Source organism: Anguilla rostrata, chromosome 17 (assembly GCF_018555375.3).
Source record: "Anguilla rostrata isolate EN2019 chromosome 17, ASM1855537v3, whole genome shotgun sequence".
In the NCBI taxonomy this organism is placed as follows: domain Eukaryota; kingdom Metazoa; phylum Chordata; class Actinopteri; order Anguilliformes; family Anguillidae; genus Anguilla; species Anguilla rostrata.
The window spans coordinates 28,063,063-28,084,947 of NC_057949.1; the positions used below are offsets into that span (position 1 = coordinate 28,063,063).

A 21,885-nucleotide genomic window follows, 5' to 3' on the forward strand; every position below is an offset into this window, starting at 1 on the left:
AATATCAACAATTCAATTATATTTAGACTTTAAAATCTTATTTTAATAACTTTTTATAGAAGACATGCATTTAGCACTTTATAAATATTTAATATCTATTTAAATATCAGAGAGATGTGTTAAACGGGCTTTCTTTGTAAAGCAGTGTCTGAAAGTCTTCATTTAGCCAATCACATTATTCAGCAGAGCTTCTTTCTGATCTGACAATATGAAAAACAGATCGATGCCAAACAAGGATGGAGAGAAAAAAAAATCACCACTGCCCCATTGCTTGGATATGCATAAGCGCCAAAACCTCCACTGCATTTTACACCTCCCCGAAGGGTCACGCAGGCATGAAAGGGCTTTCAATGACAGGGCAAACATTTGTAATAGAGATCTCTTTATTATAGTGCATTCCTCAGATATTACAAGATGGGTTAAAAAAAAAAAGAAGCTAAAACCAAATGTAAATAAATCTTTAAGAAAAAAAAAACAAAGTACATATGCACACTCGCTTGTCAATTTTACAGAAAACATTTCTCAAACTCAAAGCTTCACATATGAACATGGGTAGCTACAATGAAAACTATAGTTAAAACACACTCATACTTCTGTAGATGTACCAAAAATTTACCTGTCACTAAGAAAATATTCATAATTCACAATGGATCATTTTTTTTCTCTTTTATTTTTTTTTCTTTCTGCACTAGGTCACCGCACTAGACTTCCATGGCGGGTCATTTCTGTTTACGCGCCGGCTGAGTTTGGGGTGGCTTTTTTTTCAGCTGAACAGGAAAACAAAGGCTGTTCCCTGGAGAGCGCATCACTGGAGCCCATCTTACTCTGACACGCTTCTCATGGTTTCACAACGTGAAACAAAAAAAAAAAAGTTTTTTTTTATTTTTTTTTTATATCATTGCGGCAGCTGCAGCCACACTGGCAATTTTATGCCACTCAGCGAACTGTGGTCCCCTCTTGTTGTTTTGTTGTTCTGGTGTTTTGGGGGGGGGGTTTCCACTTGAATGGAAACCACCATATAAAAAATTCTTACTGCAGGAATGCTATGCCACCACCGGGGGGCAGTGTAATACACTTTGATGGATACAGACCAGCAGGGAGCTCATACAGGGGCTCAACCCACATGCACGCCGTTTCCCCACACTCCAGGGTCCCCGCAAACAGCCGCTCGCACCGCTGAGCGGGGTCCCAGTTCACAACCACTCACAGGACTCAGCGCTGTGAAAAAGCCGCTCGCTTAAAAGCAGATCTGCGCAGACGCGCACGTGAGGGCGGCGCTCCACGCTGCAGCATCGACCGGCAGCCCTGACGACCGAGCGACACCCCCCAGACAGAACCAGGACAAACGCGACGTAGCGAGCGCGTACGCATCCGGCGAAACGCGGAAAAAGTAAACCCCCCCCCCCACCCCCCCGAGCCCCGCCGCAATGAGAACTACCCCCTAAAAAGACTGAGACCACCAGTAACTCAGCTAGGCCAGTCACTGAGTTTTATTTGCAGTTGAACACCTGCTACACCAGACCATGTAAATAAAGCAAAGTGTTCTGTACATAACATTCAAAAACACTTATAACAACTCTAAATAAACAATAACAACAAATGTAAGAAAGAAGAAAAAAAAAAAAGGAAGAAAGTAGAAAGTGGAGGTAGGAGCAGCCCAAGGTAAAAGCCCCACTGACCCAGGACACCCACCCCCATCCCAAACCCAGCATCCCCAGACACCGCATGACCAGCCAATGAAATCACACCGCTGTCGCCAACAGCAACGGCATCCTACCTGAACGAGCCGGAACATACGAAGTTACCTAGTCTTCCACAAGGGCCTGTGCAGTACAGACCTCCACTGCCGTCACAGAAGCCTCTGCAATTTGCAGTCAGCCTTGGACCAGCCCAGACGATACTTATTCAACACTTATTAATGACCTTACGATGTTATTCGGTCTGATCACCTGTTCTTAATCAATTACCTTATCAATGGCCTTCGTCTCCCCTTATAACGCACACGCTGACTATTGCAACAAGGCCCCCGTTAAAAAAAGATATTTTTGAAAAAAGTTTGAGTACTGTGTGAGAGAAAGAGATGCCTTCCTCAGACAGGGGGGAATCAGCTACATCTGATCTGATGGTCCTGAACTACACCCGCTGCCTCCATGCGTTCAACACACACTACACAAGGTCCCGTCCATACCGCCAACTGCCCTCTCTAATCCCGCAAAACTGCCCTCTAAATCCGCCAAACCGCCTTTTGTAAAACCGCCATACTGCCCTTTTTAAAAATGAAGTCCCGTGACCCATCTTGGAATGCCCAGTAGCTTTAATAACAGAATAACCAGCGTTACTGTTCCTTAATGAACACCCTGTAAGAGCCGGTCAGGACCGGTCAGGACTGGTCAGGGCACCAGCGGCCTGCATGGCCGCGATCCTTCCCTTCATTTTATTTGATACAAGCTTGAAAATGGCAACAAAAAAAATGAAATAAATAAAATAAAATGAAATGAAAACTGAACTGAATGGAGAAAATTTAAATTTAAAAAAGATCAACAAATGTTTTTCTTGTGCTTCGTGATCTTCAGATGAAAGGGAAGAAGGTAGTGTTCACTGGAAAATCACAGCTGCAGAACTACAAGATTTTCAAAATAATGCAAAGAAGGATCTAGGATGGAAAATGCTTTTTATTGACTTCTCTTCCAACCTGATACAGGTTACAATGTGGGTTTTTTTTCTCATTTTATTTATTTTTTTAAATGGGGAGGGAGGATTCAAACGGACATCTTTAACATGTCTATCTCTGTACTATTTGAAATCTGGTGCAGTATCAGGTTTGTAAAATGCTCCTTTTGAAAGGAGAGGCGAGAACACTTTGCATCCTGGGTCTTTCTTAGCCTTGTGGAGGGGGGGGGGCAAGCCGACGTGGGGGGGGGGGTGTAAGGCACGCCAGAGATGCTCCCTTTCACAGCTCACACACACTCTCGCACACACACACATACACACACACAGGCAGGACAGCACCAGGCTGGGGGGCGGGCAGGGGGGGCCAGGACAGGATAGGCGGGGCTGTTTTCGGGTGGGAAGGGGCGCTGGCTCTGGTGCTGTCCCGTCACACAGACAGTAAACAGATGGGTGGCAGGGCTGTGTGACGTACCGAATCGCAATCTCTCTAAGTCTAATAACAGTAACTGCCACCAGGGGGCGTACAGGAGATCTTCTGTCTTCTTCATCTTTAATTTCACCTGATGCCGTAGCAAACAACCGAATGTCAAAAGCCATGTGAAATGCTTCCGGGGAAAAATGACAAATATTCAATGATATCCACTGGGTGTTGATAAGACAGCCAATCAGCAGCAAGGTCGTACGGCTTCCATGTGACTGAAAAAGCAAATCACATAACAGAAGCTACACGACCTTGCTGCTCATTGGCCGTCGTAACAGTTTTTGGCTGGACCGCAACAGCGGGGGCCAGCCCTACGAAACGCGAATGTCTGTGACCGAGTCACTGAGTGATGAAGTTACACTATTGGACGGCCGAGTTATGAAGTTACACCATTGGTCGGCCGGATGAAGTGTGTTAGGTCCAGACATATACTAGTTTTTGACCTGGTCTTGCTATTTTTTCTTCCCCCGGAAGCATCTAACATGGCCTCTGACATCTGCTGGTTCACGACCACATCAGGTACGACCAAAGAAAAAGAGAAAAAGAACAGAAAGAGGATCGCCCACAGGCCCCGCGGCAGCGCGGGAGAGGACGGCGGCCGGCGGCGCATCCCAGCCCTGCCGGGGGGGGAATGGATCACTTCTGGTTCTTGAGCTGGTTGGAGAGCCAGTCCAGCCCCTCGTAGAGGCCGTCGCCGCTGGTGGCGCACGTGGCCTGGATGTACCAGTTGCGGTGCCGCAAGGAGTGCAGGCCCAGCTTCTCCGTCAGCTCCGCCGCCGCCATGGCGTTCGGCAGGTCCTAGAGGGAGAAGTTTATTTCAGAGAGTGATAAAATGAGTGTAACAACACTAATGAACTAATAAATACATACCCAATAAATACTTTAAATAATAAAACGTTCACAAGGACAATTATTTTTTTAAAAATAAATTTTAAAAACAAATTTGCTCAATTGTAATGGAGGATGAGACCGCAGACTTAAAAATGGCAGTTAAAATGGAAGGCGGCGTGTGGAAGGCGAACGCGCCCGTTCCTCAGGCCGCTGGCGGCGTGCGTTTCCGCGGCGAGGGGGGCGGGGCTTACCTGCTTGTTGGCGAAGACGAGCAGGACGGCGTCGCGCAGCTCGTCCTCGGCCAGCATCCTGTTCAGCTCCTCCCTCGCCTCGTTCGCCCGCTCCCTGTCGTTACTGTCCACCACGAATATCAGCCCTAAGAGAGGAGGAACGGGCGGGGTCGGGGGGTGAGTGGGGGGGTCGGGGGGCAGGCCGGAGCTCGTGAACCTCATAAACAGGGTCACGCAGCTCCATTCCTGGAGATCTAATGGCCTTTTCCAAAGGCTAGCCTCCTAGCTCAGTTAACCCTTTGAAGAACAGGTTTTCTGGAATGTCTTATAAAAATAGTGTTTTATCTTCACCACAGATTCGATAAAACAACGCTCTGGAACATCAACAACACAATGGTCAGCAAACTGCTACTCACACGCATTTGATCTGGCCAGGTTGAACCCCGAATCTGGCTGAATCCAATCCTCAGCGGGTGGGGAGCAAAGGCTCACTAATGTTCTGTATACAGGCGCCAGAAAGGGCCGGCATTCTGCTTGGTCCTGGACACTGGCCGCAAAGACCCACAACACGTTGAAGAGTGATGGTTCTTGTATCCTCCACCGGGGGTCGTCCCCCATCGGTTAAGGAAGAGCCTGGGGGAGGATGAGTCACGAACGAAGAGAACAGACACGGGATCACTCACCAGCACCCTGCGCTGGCCTGGGGCAGCACCCTGCGGCTGGCCTGGGGCATCACCGCCACCGGGGCATCTGCTCTGCGGCACGCTGCACAGAGCGGGGCGGAGACTCCCGTTCCCCGCCCCCGAAAAGGGGAGGCGGCTTAAGAGCTGCAAAAGGGAGCGGGCCGGAGCGGACCGGGATGGGGGCGGGACTCACCGATGGTGGGGATGGTGGTGACGATCTCTCCCAGTTTGAGTTTGTACAGGATGGTGGTCTTCCCCGCGGCGTCCAGACCCACCATGAGGATCCTCATCTCCTTCTTCCCAAAGAGCTTGCTGAAGATCGACATAAAGCCCCCCATTTTCCCTGCGAGGGAAGAGAGAGGGAAGACTGCGGCGTCACAAGCCTGACGGAGGAGTCGCCGGGGTTCATCCCTCTCTCCGCTGGGAGGAGAGGAACCCGGGGGGCCGAGGTCATCCCTCTCTCCGCTGGGAGGAGAGGAACCCAGGGGGCCGAGGTCATCCCTCTCTCCGCTGGGAGGAGAGGAACCCGGGGGGCCGAGGTCATCCCTCTCTCCGCTGTAGCGATCAGCTGTAGCTCCCCTCCAATCAGCCGTAGCTCCCCTGCGGTACGTTGCATGGCCAGCTGGGTGTAAAAATGGCCGCTGCGTCGCGCGAGCGGGTACGGCAGCGTGCGCGCACTTCAGTTGCCCTCCCTCCCTCCCGGCGGCACCATGAAACACACAGCAGTGCTAAAACGCATCCAGCCATTTAGATCACCGCTACAGCACAGCCATCCCCGCCGAACACAAAATGTCCTCACAACAAGTCAGTGGAATGATCTGTGCATGTTACAGCACTGGCACCACTGCGAGGACTTTCTGTGTTTGCAGGGACATGGCCCAGCGTACGTTTAACCGAGAGCAGAACTCCACCACCCAGCTCCAAGGGTGCGAGACGCAAAACCAAGAGCAGTTAACCGAATTTGAATGAAGCATCTTATTGGTAATTCAAGTTAAAACTCCAATTAACACTGTAACTCTCCAGCCCAGTTCTCCTCCCGCACTACCTTAGCCAAGTTCACTTCTGGGGAAAACACCTCCCATGACTGAATCAGCTGGGTGTTTGACATGGCAGGAGGGGCTGTTTACAAACACGTTCCTGTCATTCACCACGGCAGTGGTAATCAACCCTGTTCCTGGAGAGCTACCGTACTGTAGGTTTTCACTCCAAGCCTACCAAAGCACACCTCATTCAACAGCTAGAGATCAGCATTGAGCTGCTAATTTGTATAATCAGGTGTGCCAAATCAGGGTTGAAATAAAAACCAACAGGATCTCCAGGAACAGGGTTGGTTACCACTGCACTACAGCCGATTCGCAAAACCTTTGTTCCGTCCTCTGACTTTCACAAAAAAAAGAAAAAAGAAAACGTTAGCTCAGAGATTGCATGGGAAGTAAAAAGCAACAGGAAACGGGGGGGGTGTGGAAGGGAGGAGTGGTCACATGGAAGCAATATGATGAACCATGAAGGGGGGGGGGGGGTCCACAGTACTTGTGTGTCATCATATCCAGTGGGTCAGGGGGGAAGACAGTCACAGTCACCCGAGGACAATCCCTGAACGGGAAGGGTGTGTTGAGGTGTTTGGTGTGGCAGGGGCGATGCTCCGCTGAGCAGCTCATGAATAAGCAGGCAGCCTGTGGATTACTTATTGATGGTGCTGCTGAGGAATGGCTGGGCGTAGCTGCCGCTTTCTTTATGTCTCAATTTTAACTACACTCTGAGCCCTAAACAACTCAGGAACATTCGTATCTTCAGGGGCCCCCCGACCCAATTTAAGGTATGACCAGCCAACAGCCCCTCCCCCCGGCCCAATTTAAGGTCTGACACCCCCACCCCCCTGTCCTGTTTTTCTCGTTTCCACCCAGGCCAGCGAGCACATATCTCAGAGCAGCACTGCTACAGTGACAGGTAGGCTGTACCTGAGCCCAGTCAGGCACACCGAAGCCCACACAGCAACGCCCTCTACATTACACTTCCTTTGGCAGACGCTTTTATCCAAAGCGACGTACAATAAGGGCACACTGAAGGTTGTTGGAACAACGACCAATCACAGGCCAGATAAGATACAATTGTCATTAAGTACAAGTTATCCATAGCCATGAACATTGAGTCTAGTTCACACAGTAAGCACAGGCTAAGTCAGTAAAGTTAAGACAAGTAAAACTAGAAGTGAGGCATGATTACAAGAGGTATGATAAAGAGCTACAACGTCAAGATGAATATACAAGTGCAGCATGAATGTGCTACAAGATCAAGATACAAATAATATGTGAGAGTGATACTAGATTGGAGGTAATCCTGCTGAGGTGTAGTGTTATAGCTAGTCAAGGTGATATGCTGTTTGGCACAGGGCCTAGGCTCCACACCAGACCGTCAAGCAAGACTACGGATCCCTGTGACCAGGACTGAGAAACAGTGCACGAGTTTGTCAACGCGATGCCTGGAAAACACAACAGCCGGCGGCAGATCACGTGGCACACGTCACTCTACAGCAGTGAATGCACTTCACCATTTACTCAGCAATGAAGCACAGTCAGCAAACCAAGAGCCGAGATGAAAATCGGAGCCTAAACAGACAGGATCACGTTCAACTATCCATGACAACTTGTAGCCATGCTACACTGAAATAATATACTGCAAGTTATAGCCGACCACACAACGCGTACATGAGTGTGTTCATGAACTATCAACTCAAATTATCCACCGAAAATTTACCAGAAGTCCCAATCCTGTCATACAACTATAGGCTGATGAGTCAGGCTATATCTACTACCTAAATGCTCCACCTAGTTGGGAACAGACGGAGGGCGTTTTACAATACTGAACAGGGGTAGGGCGTAATCTTTTATGTTGCCAGCACCCATGCCACTCAAATCGCAGACTATTTGGGTTTGGTAAAAAAAAAAAAAAAAAAAAACTAGTTACAAAAACTAGATCAGAACCATATGGACGTTACCGCTAATTACAATGTAATGAGCTGCTATTGAACTAAAAAGCTAGTTCGCATGGTCAATAAACTTATGCACGCTAGAAAAATAATTATTTATATAAACTAACCTTGCATTTGCCATCTCTCTAGCTTACTGGCCAGCTGGTGCCAATAAATGACTGGATAATCAGTCAGCTATGTGTTAGCTAACTAGCTAGCTTCACTCAAGTTAGAAAAGGTACTCTTACAATCCATCTAGTGAGCTGGCTAGAACTCTAGCTAAAAACCACCGCTTCTACAAACAGTGTTCCGTGGTAGCTAGGATTATTAGCTATCCAAATTTGTTAGCCAGGTAGCCCAGCTGATTTACGCAAAAGATTTGAATAGTCGATATTGCTAGCAGTCTACCAAAGAACAACGCGATCGGATGGGGAGCATCCAGTGTGTAAATGACATCAGTGTACCAAGCAACTGATCAACAAATAGCTAACTAACATTAGAATGAACAGCTACCGCTAACTAAGGAATGATGCGCGTCTGCTAGGACCACGAAAAACGGCGAGACCGTAACCGGCTAGTTGGCACTTGACACACAGCTAGCAAACTTTGACTTCCCAGCCATCGAGCCCACGCAGGCACACACGAAATAGCTGACAAACTGGTTACGATCGGCTTCGCTCCCTGCGCTTCGCGGAAGCGAATCCTTTCACGAACACAGACGAAACAGAGAAGGCCACTACTCGTTAGCTATCCAAGACACTCCGATACCAATCTAGTTAATTTGACAATATTTAAAATGCTCAAAGTTACGCTTAGAGTCGAGGACGTTGGTCGCTCGCGCTGTTAACACCTTACACTTGTTGAACTGTATCTTAATAAAGACAGGCTAGCTAGCTGACAGCCCATTGAATAGCTCTGGTTGGCAAAGAACTACCTTCCTATGTGTGAATAGGTTACACGATTGCATTTTTTACTAGAAATTGAGACATACTACGATGGATATACCGAAGTGCCTGGTAATATGCTAAGGACACCAATATGCACTTCGTTTTGATATATTTACCTCAGAGACGCGGCTTCTAGATGTGTCTCCAAGCAATCAACTTCACAGCTAACAAGAAAATGGCGTCTTTTCACAAACCAAGAGAGTCGCGTCATTGACCCCGCCCCTTGTGGAATCTTCCAATAAAATTGTACATAGTGGTCATTAATCCCCGCCCCCATGGTTTGTAACGTATCGCAATGCACGGATGTATTCTGTGGGCGGTGGCCGGGAAAAGTCTTGTTCCAGTTTTTGACTACAAAATTAAAGACGAGTCAGACTGGGTCGTCAAGTCCCGGCCCTGTTCACTACTTCCGGGCCACGGAGGACGTGGACTCGTGGACAAAAAGTCGTCGTTGCTGAACCGGTTACTCAACCTAGCAGGGTAGACCAGTCAGCCAATGTTAGCTCGACATCGTGCAGGTGTTCGTAAAATAAATCGTGTCAATTTCCTCAATCGTGTATGTCTATGTCAACCAACCCCCTGCAGTCGCTTTGATTGGATCATCAAAGCTACTGATGTCGCGTTGCTGCTCCCAAACCTCAATATTGAGGGCGATGAAAATATTAAGTAATTTGGTGTTTCTATTTTATACTGCATCAACTGCAAAGGTCATTTAAAGTTCTATTAATTTTTATGATAGTTTGGATTGTCATATATCTAGTTTTTAGATTCCAGCCTTCCAGATACACTAGATGGTGCTTTGTGTCCTTGTCACAGGCCACCAGCAAAAGATTGTGTGCATGCCCCATTGCACTGGTAATGAGGTACCTGCGCTATTCCCCCAGGTGTAGTGTTAATTGACCACAGGTTCTCATCTTACATGTTTAGTGAAATCATACTTTTAGCCATCTTTCCTATTGCAGATCTATTAAGTGTACAGAAGTAATTATAAAGGTTTGCTACTCTGGTTAAGAGCATCCGTCAAATCAATACCGGATGACTGGAAGAATTGTCAGTAACTTAAATGACAGGTGGACCCAAAGGTGTAACAAAGATTGAAGTAGAACTGAAAGAAACCGATATGAAGGTAAGGTGTCCCTTTACTGAACACATCTGTGTCTTCCTTCTTTATTAAGTGTCAATTGCAACTACACAAGAACCACTCCTTACCACAGATAAAACATCAACTGAAATGAAGTGGCTGTGGATTCCCTGGTATGCTTCTACACTATACTGGTTTAGCAACTATACAACTCAAGAGTTTGCGGGTTCAAATCCCAGATAGGACATCGCCATTGTACACTGTGTAACGCTTAAACTGAACTGCTTCTCTAGGTAGCCATTCGTAAAAGAGGACAGTACGTAAAATATGAACTGTGGAAAATGCTTTGGGTATGAGCTTCTGCTAAGCTAGCAAACATATTTAAACCGGTCTTGTGCCAGTCATGCCTCAAGCTACGGGTCTCTTGTCCAGATTCAGGGCTGGGCCATGTTGCAGTGGTTCGGTGAGATGCTTGGGACTGTTGACAGTCTGCCAACAGACATTCATTAACTAAGGAACACACCCAAGTTGGGAGTCCATGACGTCACAATAGGAGCCAGACAGCCCTGTGCTTTCATCCTGTTTGTTTCCCCTCGAGCGCATTGTGAGACTCTAGGCTGGGGATCTCAAACTCAAATCCCACGGGGCCGCTGTGTCCGCAGTTCTGGCACTTAAGTGCTTAATGCAAGTCGCTGATTGGCTAAAGAGTCTGCGGACCTTGTTTCCAAGGCCGAGATTGGCTGCCGATTGAAAAATTGCAAAAAACCCAAGCAGACACTGCGGCCCTCCAGGACCGGCGTTTGAGACCGCTACTCTAGACACCAGGCATCGCTGTCCCCGGGTTAAAGTTCATCAGGAAGCGCACACAATTCTGCCCATTTTAGCTCAGTTTGCTCTGGCTCTTTTAAAAGAGTAGCACTGCAACCATTCAATACTCAGCGCGGACTGAACCACACAACTGACCTCCCTCCAGTCACTCTTCTTCTTTTTTTTTTGTTTTTGCAAAGACCGACTACTACCCCCTCAGTGTCAGCCAACGACCGAGGAAGGAAAAATTGCTCAAAGTAATGAAGCAATGTTGAGGCAGCTGTGCAAATCGCGGACATTTGGGGAAAACCGCAGGTCAAACAATCACCGCCTCTCACAACGGACTGCTCAGGAGAACCAGGAACTTCCACTGCATCCAACATGTGATTGGCTAAACAGGCCTTGGATCCAGTGTCAAGCCAGAGCTTCCTTCTCTTCAAGTAAACAGTGGAAAAAAAAAATAAATAAAAAAATACAGATCCAGATATTCAGTAAACCTCTTTTTATTTATTTATTTATTAAAAAGACACTTTCAAACAACATCTCCACCTGTGATACTGTTGCAGGGGTCTAGACAGGGCGTTAATGACAACCATTATTTGGGTTTTCCTTCAACTGCAAAAGTAGAATTACATGGTAAGAGTTAGGCGTTCAGTGCACGGGGGTCGTTGGGGTGTTCTCTTCAGGACACAGTCACACACACAGAAACACAGCTCAGATAAATAACTGGGCACAACACAGCTCACTCTGTTTTCTTTTCCTGAACGCAGGCAGCCCTGCTGTTCTGTGGAAGGCTGCTCATTTTCTGGAAAGTATGTATTTGTGTAGCAGTTTTTTTCTCACTTGCAAGTTGACCGAACCCCCTTTAATTGACCAGTTTGACAATGTTTGGACATTGCCCGTATGAAGACAAATATGCCGATATGTTATTCTGCATGAATTGCAGGTGACCTCTCCAGAAATTGACATGTACCAGACACTGTCCACTAAAGTGTGTGTGTGTGTGTGTGTGTGTAGGTGGGCGCGTGGGTGTGTGTGTGTGTGTAGGTGGGCACGTGGGTGTGTGAGTGTGTGTGTGTGTGTGTGTGTGTAGGTGGGCGCGTGGGTGTGTGTGTGTGTGTGTAGGTGGGTGCGTGTGTGTGGTGTGTGTGTGTGTGTGTGTGGGTGTGTGTGCGTGTGTGTGTGTAGGTGGGTGCGTGGGTGTGTGTGTGTCTCTCTCTCTCTAACACAGGCCACTGGCTCTTTCTACACTGCGGAGCTGAAGAAGCTGGGCTGGGTTCTGTGTGAAGATGGGATGCTGTATACAGTGCTGTACAGAAGGCACACTGCATTAAGCCAACTCAGCTGTCGGCCATTTGCAACAACAAAAGACCAGTGCGTGTCATCAGCTTTTATTTACAAACGTACCGAATTAAATTAAAAAGCAAAGCACATTCTCACCTTTAATAGGATTCACTTCATATTCAAAAGAGTTCTGAACCTCTGAAACGTACTGGCTTTGAAGAAATCTACACGCCAAGTACGTCCGTTCACTAGTTTTCAGTGTATTCATCATTATTGTTTAAGTTCACTGTTAACAGGAACTACAAACCCCAACAGGTTTACAAGTCAGTTCAACTATACCACATCCCCTTTTTAATTTTTTTTGTTGAAATTTTACACTCAGCTATATTACAGAGAAAAAAGAACACCAGCTCTTCACAGAGCAGCTCGTAAAATAATTTAAATACAAACAAAATAAAAAATAAAATTATTGCAGTATACTACAATCATACAACTGTTACATGCTACGAAAAGCAGCATTTTATGCAAAGATTTTCAGTGCAACTTGATAACTTGAGTTCCTCATTTAATGGGAGCAGATGCTCTGACTAAAACACGGTTTCTCTCAGCGTTGTGTGCACACACGATCGCGGGCAGACCCCCTGACCAAAACACGGTTTCTCTCTGCGTTCACTGTAGTGGGCAGACCCCCTGACCGAAACACGGTTTCTCTGTGTACTGCGCACAGTCGCGGGCAGACCGCCTGACCGAAGCGCGGTTCCTCTCTGCGTTCGCGGTCACGGTACAGCGCTCGAGTGGGCATGGGAACCGGGCTGAATGCTTCCCTGTATCGCCACGGCGACAAAGACAACGGGCTCGCGCCCCTGGAATCCAGAGGAGGGGATTCCACCGAAATCATTTCATAAATCACCGGTAAATGACCGCGATTAGGGCACGGGCCTCTCGACCGGGTCCAAGGGCGGACCGGCGCAGGGTACGACGGCGCGGCTCTCCTCCGTTTACACGGCGCTGAGGTCTGCCTGGGCACGCCATCGCGGTAAAGGCGCGGCGGGAGCGTGACCTCACAGTGTGAACGAGCGATAACATCGGCTGAGCTTGCGTTCGCGGCCGACAGCATGACGAGAGCACGTCACAGCGCGGGACGGGCGTCCCACCGCACGGCGTTTCGGTACGGAGGACCACAAGCTTTCTCATTGGCTCATTTGCTTCCGAGTCCAAGCCACTAACATTTCGGGGAGCCCCTGACTCCCCACCCCCGTCCTGCTACACAACACAGACTGGGGTAGACCCTACCTGTGGCTTCAGCCGTTTGCATCTCTTTGGCTGTATGAAAAACAAACAGGAATTAAAGAAGAACATTAACAGCAACATTAACAACAAACTTGAAGAACACTCCAGTGCTTTTCCTGGTTTCCCAGGAGATGAGCTGCACAGAGCACCTCAGACATTTTTCCACCTCTATACGCTTCAGGCCCGATTCCCAGAATCCAGTGGGCGTGGGACAGGGGACGACAGAACGTCTCTCTCTCTCTCTCTCCCTCCTCCGCTCTGCCTCCATGGCAACGCCTCCGTGTCAGCTGACGTCCCTGCCGCCACGTCTGTCGTTTCCTCTCACGTGGCGAGTACTCCGATCCCCACGCGACTCCGGACTCAGCTGCAATCAGTCACAGCCCCCCCCCCGCCACTTCCTGTGGGTGGAGCCGCGGGAGGCCCCTCCCCCCTGGCAGCAGGGCGGAGGCGGGGCCGGCCTCAGGAGCCGTGGCCGGGGGGGTGCTGGAGGTCCTGTCCCGAGAAGATGGGGTGGAGGAAAGGGTGGAGCTGCAGGGCGGCGGCGGTGGCAGCAGCGCTGCCGGGGCGGGGGGCGAAGAGGGTGGGGTAGAGCGCGGCGTGGGGCATGTGGTGCAGGGCCAGCTGGGTGTGGTGCAGGGCGGAGGCCGGGATGATGTGGATGGGCTGGCCCGACAGGAAGGCGTTGGGGTGAGCGGAGAGCAGCCCGGCGTGGCCCAGCGAGGGCGCCAGCGCGGACAGGCTGAAGGGCGTGAGGTGGTGCTGGGGGATGTGGTGCACCTGGGCCAGCTGGTGCGCGTGCAGGTGGGGGTGCGGGTGCTGGTGGTGGGCGCCGTGCGGGTGGAGGCCCATGGCGGCGGCGGCGGTGGCCGCGTGGTGCTGCAGGAGGGCGTGCTGCACGCTGGTGAGCGAGGCGGCGGACACCGCCGGCTGCTGGATGTGGATCTGCTGCAGGGTGGGCTGGGGCGGGGCCATGCTGGCGGCGGCGGCGGCCGCGGCGGCGGCGGGGAAGGCCTTGACCTGCTTGGCCAGCAGCTGCTGCTGGATGTGCTCCTGGGCGGCCTGCTGCAGCTTGCCGTACTTCTCCATCTCCTCGGGGGTGAAGGTGATTGGCTGGCTCTCCAGCGGCGCCAGGTCGTCCTCCTCCCCCACCTCCACGCCCATGTCCTCCTCCTCCTCCTCCTCCAGGCTGGGAGGGGGGTAGCGGGGGTAGGGGTGCGGAGGCATGCCCTGCAGGAGGGGCTCCAGCATGGGGTCGGGCCCCTCGCGTCCCGGGTCGGCGTGGAAGGGCGGGGCCAGGGCGACGCCCTCCGGGTCGAACAGCGGCGCCTCCAGCAGGGGCTGCGCCTCCGGGGCGGGGACCCGGACCTCCGGCTGCTCCTCGGCCTCCTGCACGGCCTCGCCCGCCGCGCTCACCTCCGCCTGCCGGGGCAGAGGGGGCGGGGGGAACTCGCGGATGGGCTGCACCAGGATCACCTCGCCCGCCTCCGAGCTCCCGGCCCCGCCCGCCTTCTCGGCGGGGTCGGGCCGCTGCAGGCAGGCCAGCAGCGAGGGCTTCTTGCCGAACAGGGGCAGCATGGCCTTGTTGCCCAGGGCGGGGGGCAGCCTGGGCCCGAAGTAGCCCTGCGGCGGGTCTTTGACCTTGGCGCCCGGCTTGGCGCCCGCGGCGGTGGCGGCGCCGCCCTCCTCGCCGCTCTTGCGGGACTGGATCCGCTCCAGGAGCTGCCGGGCGGTCAGCAGGCTCCTCGGCCCGCCGCCCCCGCCCCTGGACCCCGCGGCCGCCCTGCCGCCCTTCGCCACCGCGGAGGAGGAGGAAGAGGAGGGGTTGGGGGCGGCGCCGGCGGCGTTGCGGGCGGAGTCCCGGCGGGGCGGGGCGCGGGACGAGGAGGACGAGCGGGGGGACTGGGACCGGTAGATGCGGGAGCGGTTGAAGTCGCGCCGGTGGGCGGAGCCTTCGCGGCGGTGGTGGGGTCGGGGGTGGCGGGAGGCGGGGGAGCCCTTGGCGGAGCTGGACGAGCTGCGGCTGCTCCGGCGCCAGGACCGCGCGCTGCTGCGACTGCGACTGCTTCGGCTGCGTCGGCTGCGCTGGCTGCGCTGGCTGCACTGGCTGCTGGAACTGCGGGAGCTGCTGCGGCCCCGCCCCCGCCGCCGCCGCCGCCGGCCCCGCGATCGGCTGCGCGACTCCGCCGCCGACGACGACGATGAGGAGGAGGAGGAGGAAGAGGAGTAGCGGCGGCGGGAGGAAGAGCCGCGTCGCGGCGAGGGCTCCGAGTCGGAGCCGGAGGAGCGCTTGGATCGGCGCCGCCCGCCGGCCCGCCCGCCGGAGTCGCTGCGGCTGCCCGAGGAGCTGTGCCTGTGGCGGCGGCGGCGGCGGCGGCTGTCGGGGCTGCTCCCCGCTGTCGAGCGCTCCGAGCTGCTGGAGTACGAGCGGCTGCGGGTGGCCCGGCGCCGGCCCCGGCGGGAGGAGCCGCTGCGGGACCGCGGAGAGTCCCGGCTGCCATGGCGACGGTGGCGACGCTGCCGGGGGGTGGACCTGCGGCGGCGCGACCCCCCTTCCTCCTCGCTCCCGCTGCTGGGCCGCCCGCCGCGCCCGGAGCTCTTCCTCGCGGTGGCGGCGGGAGGGGGGGCGGGGGCGGGGGCGGGGGCGGCGGCGGTCGGGCCGGCGTTGGGCCTGTGCCGTTTGGGGCCGTTGTGCTCCTCAGACTTGGGCATCTCCGTCTCCTGAGCCGCCCCCTCTTTGGCCCCCGACTTCTCCGGCTCCTCCCTCGGGGGACACTTCCTCTTCCTGCTCTCCGTGCCTTCCACTGGCCCCGCTGCCTCCTTCTCTTTCTCCTTCTCTTTCTCCTTCTTCTCCTCCTCTCGTTCCTCCGCTACCTCCTCCTCTGCACCCGAGGCTCTGTTCTTGTTTTTCTTAATTTTGTGTTTCTTCTTCTTCTTCTTCTTCTTCGCTTTTTCTCCCGTGGTCTCGACTCCTCCCTCCCCCTCCCCCTCCCCCGCCCCTTCCCCCGCCTCCTTCTCCGCCCCTTTGCTCTTACAGCTCTTCACGGACTTCTTGTGCTTCTTCTTTTTTTTTTTTTTCTTGCTGTTCTGCGGGTTCTCCTCGTCCTCCCCGCCCTCTTCCTTCACGCCCGTGTCGTCCTTTCCGCCCGTCTTGGCCCCCGGGGTCTCCCTGGCGGTGGCGGCGGCTGTGGCGGCGGTGGCGCTGGTGGTGGGGGCGTCCCCTGCGGGCCCCTCCCCGGCCGGTCTGGCGGGCCCCTGGGCGCGGGGCGCTTTGTTTCGGGAGCGCTTGAAGTCGAAGTAGAGCGGGTTGCAGCTGTAGGACAGGGGCGGCTGGGCCTGGGTGAACTCCAGCAGCTCCGAGGGCCACTGCAGGGTGGTGCTCTCGTCCTTGCCGAGGACCGGGAAGAAGGGGCCCGTCGGAACCCGGGGCCCCGAGTGGGGGCCACCAGGCGCATCTAGCGCCCCCTGCTGGCCGCAGTCTGCCGCGGCTCTCTCTGGGGGAGGGGGGCCAGGCCCCGGGGAGCTCTCGACACCGTCCTCCACCTTCACTGCGGGCGCCTTGGTTACGGCGTCGGGCGCCACCGCCTGAGGTTCGGGAGTGTCCCCCGGGCTCTTCCCCGGGTTCCCCTCGGTGACCTTGGGCTGCTTCTTCTTGGCGTTGGCCGCTGTCCTCTTTTCCGTGCTCCCCGCCCCCTTTTCAACAGCCACCACTCCCTTTTCTGAGACCGCTGCCCTCTTTTCAGAGGCCACCGCCCCCTTGTCAGAGGCCACCGCCCCATTTTCAGAGGCCGCCGCCCCCTTTTCAGAAGTTCCCGCCCCCTTTTCAGAGGCCGCCGCCCCCTTGCCCGCCTCTTCCTCCTCCGGGCCTGCGGTCTCGTCCGACGCCTTCATGAACAGCAGGAACTGGAAGTGGGGTTTGACGCGGCAGTGGGCGGGCGGCATGTAGTGGTAATACTGGGGCTCCTGGCCCGAGGCGCCTTCCCCCTTCTTCATCATCATCTTCAGCTTGGACAGGGTGGAGGCCAGGGACCCCCCGTCGTCCGTCTGGGGCTGCTGCTGCTCCTCCTCCTCGGCCCCCTGCCCGGGGCTCCCGGGGGTGGGGGCCACCGCGGCTGCTTCCTCCCCGGCCTTGTCCCCCTCCTGCCCCTCCTGCCCCTCCTGCGCCTCCTGCCCCTCCTCCGCCTCCTCGGCCTGGTCGGCGAAAGCGGCGGCGGCGGTCTCCAGCTTGACGGGGGCCTTCTTGGCGAAGGAGAAGGACACGCTGACCTTGGGCGCGAAGGACATGCTGACCTTGGGCGCGAGGGAGGCGTTCGGGGCGGGGGAGGGGCCGGCCTTGCCCAGCGTGAAGCTGATGGGGGGCATTCGCATGGGGGACGCCGCCTTCTCCTCGCCGGACGACCCCTCCCCCGACGCGCAGTCCATCGCCATGGGGACGCCCTCCAGGCCGCCGGTGGCCTCCTCCGCGTTATCGCCATCGACCGCCACGGTCGTGGGTTTAAACATGGGGCCGCTGCCAGGAGCCCTGCCAGAGAGGACAGAAAGAGACACTCACATCTATCCTTATCCTCACATTTTAGAGACACACATCTATCCTTATCCTCACATTTTAGAGACACTCACATCTATCCTTATCCTCACATTTTAGAGACACACATCTATCCTCATCCTCACACTTGAGACACTCACATCTATCCTTATCCTCACATTTCTAGAACCACTTCATATCTATCCTTATCTCATTTTGTAGAGAGTACGTCACACATCCTATCCTTTCCTCAATTTATACGGACCCTCTATTTATCTCACATTTTAGAAAACACTCCATCACTTATCCTCACATTTTAGAGACACTCACATCTATCCTTATCCTCACATTTTAGAGACACTCATATCTATCCTTATCCTCACATTTTAGAGACACTCACATCTATCCTTCCACATCTGCATGGTACAGCACATGAAAGAGACATGCACATCTATCCTTATCCTCACATTTCATAGATACTCACATCTATCCTCACACATCTGCATGGTACAGCACAGCTATGAAAAGCAGTTTTGCTTTAGAGAGTACTGTCATTACACGGATCCTTCCGGCTTTGTCAAGTTTATCAATCCGTGATCGCTCAGTGTTTCTCATGGAATGTGCTACAGAAAAAAGCACCCACACATTTACTCGCACAGAGCAGATGCAGACTTTCCGGATTCATGCTCCTGAGACCTTGGTGACAAACGCGGGGGCGTTTGGAGTTCAGTGACATCACTGGAGTGTTACGGCGTTATTATGAGGCCAGCTGGCGGCCTCCCGCCACCAGGGGGCAGCGCTCCCTCACCGGCTGGGACGCTTCCTCAGCTCGGCCAGCTCGCGCAGCCGGCGCAGCATCTTCTCCTGCTTCCTCCCGTCCTTCCGGAAGCGCGAGCGCGACGACACGTTCCGCGCAAACTCCCGCTGCTTCAGCTCCTTCAGCCGCTGCGGGGGGGGAGAGGAAGGGACGGAGGGAGAGACAGAGATTGAGGGAGGGACAGGCAGGGATGGATGGAGAAGGGGGAGGGAAGGAGATGAAGGGATGGAGTGATGTTGGGAAGGATGGAGAGAGAGAGAGAGGAATGGAGGGAGAGTGGAGACAGAGAGAAGGAAGGAAAGAGTAGGTTGGAGAGGTGCAGGGGGCAGTGGAGACAGAGAAAAGGAAGGGCAGAGCAGGTTGGAGAGGTGCAGGGGGCAGTGGAGGAGAGAGATCAGAAATGGTTAGAGACCACTCGCTTCAGGAAGGGTCCCAAACAGCTCGTTTCCTGCTACCATGGTGATGCTTTCACCTGGAACACACACACACACACACACACTCTCTCTCTCTCACACACACTCACAGACACACACACACCCCAGAAAAAACAGAACAAGAATAGAATTTCTCACTCTCAGCGATACCAAACCGAACGTCACCATGGCGATGACGCGCTTATCGCGATTCGCGCAGTGCAGATGTGACTCGCGGGTCATATCTGTGGAATGCCACTGCGCTGGTTCACAGGCGAGGCCAGGTGTATCAGACACACACAGGAGCGGGAGGACTGCAAGAGTGGAGGGGGAGGGGTGCAGTGTTTGGGGGCGAGGGGCGCAGGTGTTTGGGGGGGGGGGGGGGTGAGGACTGCGCGTGGGGACTCCCGCCCTACCTGCTTGTGGGCGTGGTCGTAGGAGTTGATGTGGTTGTCGAACTCCTGGTGCTTCTGGTACTGCTTGTCACAGAGCTCACAGTAGAAGTTTGCCCTCAGGTCCTCCAAGGCTTTGGCGATTGCTTTCTCCTTTTCAGCGAAATCCTGAACGCACAGGCGTACACACGCAGACACACACGTACACACCCCACACACGCGCACACACACACACACGCGCACAGGCGTACACACACACACACACACGCACACACACACACACACACATACACACACGTACACACACACACACACGTACACACACACACACACACACACAGTAACAGTAACGTCAGTGCTCCCGTGTCCGTGCCCACGCAGCTGTCAGACGCGGGTAACACACACATCTGCCCCAGTCTGGGTGACTAACGCAGCGAGGGCCGGCGCAGTCTTCACTGAGCAGCTACTGATGCTGCCCCCGCGCTGCCACACGGCCCCGCAGCGCCCACAGCAACGAGAGCCCATTAGCATGCAGCAGGGAGCCCCACCCCAGCCACACTAACGCAGTGACTGCTTTCAGCTGCACTGCATCACCCGTTAGTGATGTCATGGTGATGTCACTCCTGTGGTGCATCAGTGTTTCTGCGGGGGAGAGAGAGAGAGGAAAGCGAAACAGCAGAGAGAAAGAGAGAGGGTGGGGAGAGAGTGAGAGAGAGGGTGGGGAGAGAGAAAGAGAGGGGGGTTGGGGAGAGAGAAAGAGAGAGAGAGAGAGGGGGTTGGGGAGACAGAAAGAGAAAGAGGGGGGTTGGGGAGAGAGAGTGAGAGAGAGAGGGGGGTTGGGGAGAGAGAGAGTGAGAGAGAGAGAGGGGGGTTGGGGAGAGAGAGGGGGGTTGGGGAGAGAGAGAGAGTGAGAGAGAGAGAAAGAGAGAGAGGGAGAGTAGGGGGAGAAAGAGAGAGAGGGAGAGTAGGGGGAGAGAGAGAGAGAGAGAGGGGGAGACTCTGACCTTGTACTTCTGGCGCTGCTCCTCTGTGTCCTCTTTCTCCACCTCCAGCGCTCGCCTCTTCTCTGTGGCGTCCTCCGCATAGTCCAGCTGCAGCACACACACGTCAGTTACGCGCACTCACACACACACAAATAAACTCAAACACACTCACACACACACACGCAGGCAGGCAGGCACACACACTCAGTCACACACGCGCGGGCACTCGCACTCACACTCCCCCTCCCTCCTGCCAGTCACCACGGTTACGCAGGTCTCACCTCCATCTCCATACGTCCCATTCCCATGACGTCATATTTGAGGGTGATGGGCACAGGGTCCGTGCGCCCTGAGAGGAGAGAGAGAGAGGGAGAAGAGGGAGAGACAGAGGGAGAAAGAGGAAGAGAAAGATAGACGGAGAATGCGAGAGGGAAAGAGAGATGGAGGGAGAGAGAGAGAGAGAGAGAGAGAGACAAAGTTAGGGCACAGAGAATAGTGAGCTCGGCTCAGCTGCGGACAGCTGTCTTACTGCGCAGTATGTTGGGTTAGAGATACTGCCCTGATGTGCAGAGACCAGAGAGCTACAGTGAACCAAACACCAGCCATTCTCACAGCTTGCACGTAGCCGCTAGACCTCACAGACCGCGCGCGTGCGCTAGCACTGATCCTGCGTCGCAGGGCCGGTCTGACCTCGCGTCCTCTAGGAGGGACAGCCCATCAGGGTTCGAGTGACGTGCCACAGTCACGGAACACTCTAACGCTGATGTCACAATCACGACTGGCAACTGAAAGCCAATGGAGTTCTAGAACACAGAGTTAGAATTCTGAAAAGACATTCCCAAAAACCTGCTCTTCAAAGGGGTAAATGCTCTCCATGTGACATTGCAGGTTCCAGCTGAGGCTCTAGACCTTTTTTTTTCTCTTTTTTGGCAAATGGGCTCCCCCACAACCATCCCATTTACTACGACACACCCCTCCCCCCTCCTCTTAACACAGGGGGGTGGGCTCGTCGGCTCAAAGGCCTCACAGAAGCTGTGAAAAGAGCTGGATCAGAAGAAAAGGAACTTATGAAAACAAAAAAACAGAGAGAAAATAACGATAATTATGAAATTAAAAAACAAATAAAATAAAAAAATTAAAAATCAAAACTATATCGGGAGATCGATACATTTGTTTAATCCACTCATAACCAGCCAAACAAAGCAGAGAGAGGAAGGGTAAGGACACAAGCACTGAACTACGGCAGCGAGGTGATGTCACAGGCAAGTGATCGCCATGGTGACAGTGCAGGGGGGGAGGGGGGAGGGGGTACTTACCTGGGGGCAGGTGGGGAGGGGGAGGGACAGGAAGGGGAAAGTGGACGGACAGTCAGTAAACAGAATGCACAAGACACAACTTGTACTACGCTGCTGCTTCTGCCAGTAACCATAATCAACAAGGCTCCAATTAGTTTGTTTGGTTTCAGTTTTTTTTTTTGTTTTCCCTT

The 21,885-nt window shown here is 53.7% G+C and overlaps 2 protein-coding genes and 1 long non-coding RNA gene across 5 annotated transcripts in view; 1 reads left to right on the plus strand and 2 right to left on the minus strand.

Annotated features, from left to right (window-relative positions):
* Positions 1–696: 696 nt before the first annotated feature.
* LOC135244103 (ADP-ribosylation factor 1-like) lies at positions 697–9,046 on the minus strand. The gene is made up of 5 exons (XM_064316302.1): positions 8,927–9,046; positions 5,068–5,238; positions 4,896–4,977; positions 4,234–4,474; positions 697–3,949 (listed from the first exon to the last, which is right to left on the minus strand). Exons 2-5 carry the CDS (start codon positions 5,231–5,233, stop codon positions 3,788–3,790), a joined length of 651 nt encoding a protein of 216 aa, XP_064172372.1. The 5' UTR covers positions 5,234–5,238; positions 8,927–9,046; the 3' UTR covers positions 697–3,787.
* Positions 9,047–12,073: 3,027 nt separating this feature from the next.
* Positions 12,074–21,885, minus strand: part of LOC135243804 (G patch domain-containing protein 8-like) — a 41,713-nt gene continuing 31,901 nt past the window's right edge. For 2 of the 3 annotated variants that reach the window (XM_064315859.1, XM_064315860.1), the window contains exons 4-8: positions 20,681–20,748; positions 20,421–20,507; positions 19,441–19,584; positions 18,603–18,739; positions 12,074–17,791 (exon numbers count right to left, since the gene is read on the minus strand). In XM_064315859.1, the coding sequence (XP_064171929.1) occupies positions 13,732–17,791; positions 18,603–18,739; positions 19,441–19,584; positions 20,421–20,507; positions 20,681–20,748 (4,496 nt within the window). In that variant the 3' untranslated portion in view covers positions 12,074–13,731. The remainder of the gene's footprint in view (positions 17,792–18,602; positions 18,740–19,440; positions 19,585–20,420; positions 20,508–20,680; positions 20,749–21,885) is intronic. The other variant, XR_010326791.1, reaches the window with a different exon arrangement.
* LOC135243805 (uncharacterized) lies at positions 18,814–19,148 on the plus strand. The gene is made up of 2 exons (XR_010326792.1): positions 18,814–18,918; positions 18,971–19,148. It is a non-coding gene; the product is annotated as an uncharacterized LOC135243805 (long non-coding RNA).

Bases quoted from the DNA above. Each gene is read 5' to 3' on its own strand.
- LOC135244103 (XM_064316302.1), bottom strand. From the start codon at position 5,233: ATGGGGGGCTTTATGTCGATCTTCAGCAAGCTCTTTGGGAAGAAGGAG. The intron at 4,978-5,067 runs GTCCGCTCCGGC...CGCTCTGTGCAG, and splicing joins TGAGTCCCGCCCCCATCCCG to CGTGCCGCAGAGCAGATGCC. The intron at 4,475-4,895 runs GTGAGTGATCCC...CCTTTGGAAAAG, and splicing joins CAGGCCAGCGCAGGGTGCTG to GCCATTAGATCTCCAGGAAT.